The 2044-nt window shown below is 39.5% G+C and overlaps 1 protein-coding gene across 1 annotated transcript in view; it reads left to right on the top strand.

Annotated features, from left to right (window-relative positions):
* The window catches only part of LOC106109083 (beta-1,3-glucosyltransferase), a 7332-nt gene extending 5425 nt beyond the window's left edge, over positions 1–1907 (top strand). Inside the window, exons 6-10 of the mRNA XM_013290486.1 lie at positions 9–11; positions 127–262; positions 341–494; positions 1095–1201; positions 1609–1907. Coding sequence (XP_013145940.1) covers positions 9–11; positions 127–262; positions 341–494; positions 1095–1201; positions 1609–1892 — 684 coding nt within the window. The 3' untranslated portion in view covers positions 1893–1907. The remainder of the gene's footprint in view (positions 1–8; positions 12–126; positions 263–340; positions 495–1094; positions 1202–1608) is intronic.
* The last annotated feature ends 137 nt before the right edge of the window (positions 1908–2044 follow it).

Here is a 2044-nt window from a genome sequence, read left to right on the forward strand (position 1 = left end):
ATGATTTATGTGTGAGTAATAGTAAACATGTCGGTTTAGTTCAATTTAAAATAAGATTACATGTTGAAACATAAGCTTTTAGTACTTTTATAACTAGTGGATTTAAAAACATGAAAGTTTCGGTAGGGCAGTGCCATAGCTGAGGAGACCATATTGTTCGCGGTGAAGACCTGGAGCGGCTTCCACGCGACCAGGGTCAGCGTGGTCAAGAAGACCTGGGGGAAATATGTCACCAATCTATACTTCTTTAGTGATAAAGCAGGTGACCGATTAAATTTACTCTATTTTTATTAAAGAGTATTCTTTTGTTTCTTTTTATTTATCTTTTACGTTTTTCCAGATCCTTCCATCCCGACCATAGATATAGGCGTGCCCAACACCAAGACTGGACATTGCGCGAAGACAATGGCCATATTAAATCGTGTTGTCGAAATGATCGAAGACATGCCAAACATTCAGTGGATTTTCTTAGCAGATGATGATACTATTTTAGGGTAAGTGTTTGTCCCCGTTATTTCAGCCAATACACATACGCGTAATTTACGTATGTACAGTCGAGGTATCTTGCAGTGTTTTAGTTAAAAGTTATAGTCGTTTGAACATTTGTCTCATAGACACGATGTGTTACAATAACCAATAGGATATCTTTTAAATGTGTATGTACGAATAACCGTTTGGTTAGTTGTACACAGGTAATTTATTTATTATTTTAGTCGTTCGCACAAGTCACTGTTATTTAATTTGTTAGGTATGTCGAAGTTTGTTTCACAAGGAACAAGGTGAATTGTCTAATTTTAAATCCTTAAAAAATAAGACAATATTGTTAGACTAGCTGTCGTTCGCGAATTCGTTGACGTGAAATGTAATAATATAGCCTATGTTATATATAGATAACGTAACTTTCTAATGGTAAAAAAAAATTATATCGGCTTAGTAGTTTTTGAGTTATTCAATACATACAAAAATACAAATCTTATACTATTAGTATACATAACACATTCCCGCAACCAGTTACGTGGTTAGTAGGCAATAGATTAAGTACAGCGCGTATTTCCCCGAGTGTACCTAGCCTGCGCTATGCGCTACGTGTGCAGCGTGCAGCGCGTGTGCGAGCTGCTGAGCTGCTACGGCGGCGCGGCGCGCACGCTGCTGGGCGAGCGCTACGGCTACGGCTACACCAACACGGGGAACGCCGCCAAAGGTGACTGGATCACTTGATTGTGTATATACTCGTAAAAAGACGAGATATTCCTGTGCCGCTTCATCCGCATTAAAATATTAAAACGTTATTTTATTGTTTAAAGTGATATTTTCATTGCAAATGGCAATTGCACAAATGACTACCGAGGCCTTTGACATTGGATAACAATTAATTCGTTGATATCAGCATGTAGTTTATAGTGCCTTTCCCACATGAAGGTTTTTCCAATTTATTTCCCTCTCCAAGTTTAATAGCGTGTATATATAAAGTGTATAAATCAAAGCGTGTCGTCAGTGTAGGGTTTTTTTAAAAGAAAGGTTTTTTCAAAAATGTTGTGAAAACAACCTACGTCACGCTTGTGTTTACGCTTTATTATATCGGTGTAGACATGTTTATGTGTCTGCTAGGTTATGATTACATAACTGGCGGGGGCGGCACGGTGCTGAGTGCGGGCGCGGCGCGCGCGCTGCGCTCCTGCGCCTGCGCCGCGCCCGCCGCGCCCGACGACATGACGCTCGGCGCCTGCGCCAAGCGCCGGAACATCACTCTCACGCACTCGCCGCTCTTCCATCAGGTATATCACTACTTCCCTCCATTTCAATCGTTAAACCCCCATAGATATTGTCAAGTTCAAACACTTATTACTAAAATACCTTTTTGTTTATTTTCATATATGAAAAGTCAACTATGATTCGTGAAAGTCTATTTCTATCTAGTAATATTTTATTTGTTTAAGACAGATTTAGGCGTTTTATTGTTGAAAAAATAGACTTGTCAATCATTGTAGCCAGTTTTTGGTTTCGGACTTTCGTATCTACTAATATACGCTTGATTGACTAGACG

This window comes from Papilio polytes, unplaced genomic scaffold (genome assembly GCF_000836215.1).
Source record: "Papilio polytes unplaced genomic scaffold, Ppol_1.0 DF821289.1, whole genome shotgun sequence".
NCBI lineage: Eukaryota > Metazoa > Arthropoda > Insecta > Lepidoptera > Papilionidae > Papilio > Papilio polytes.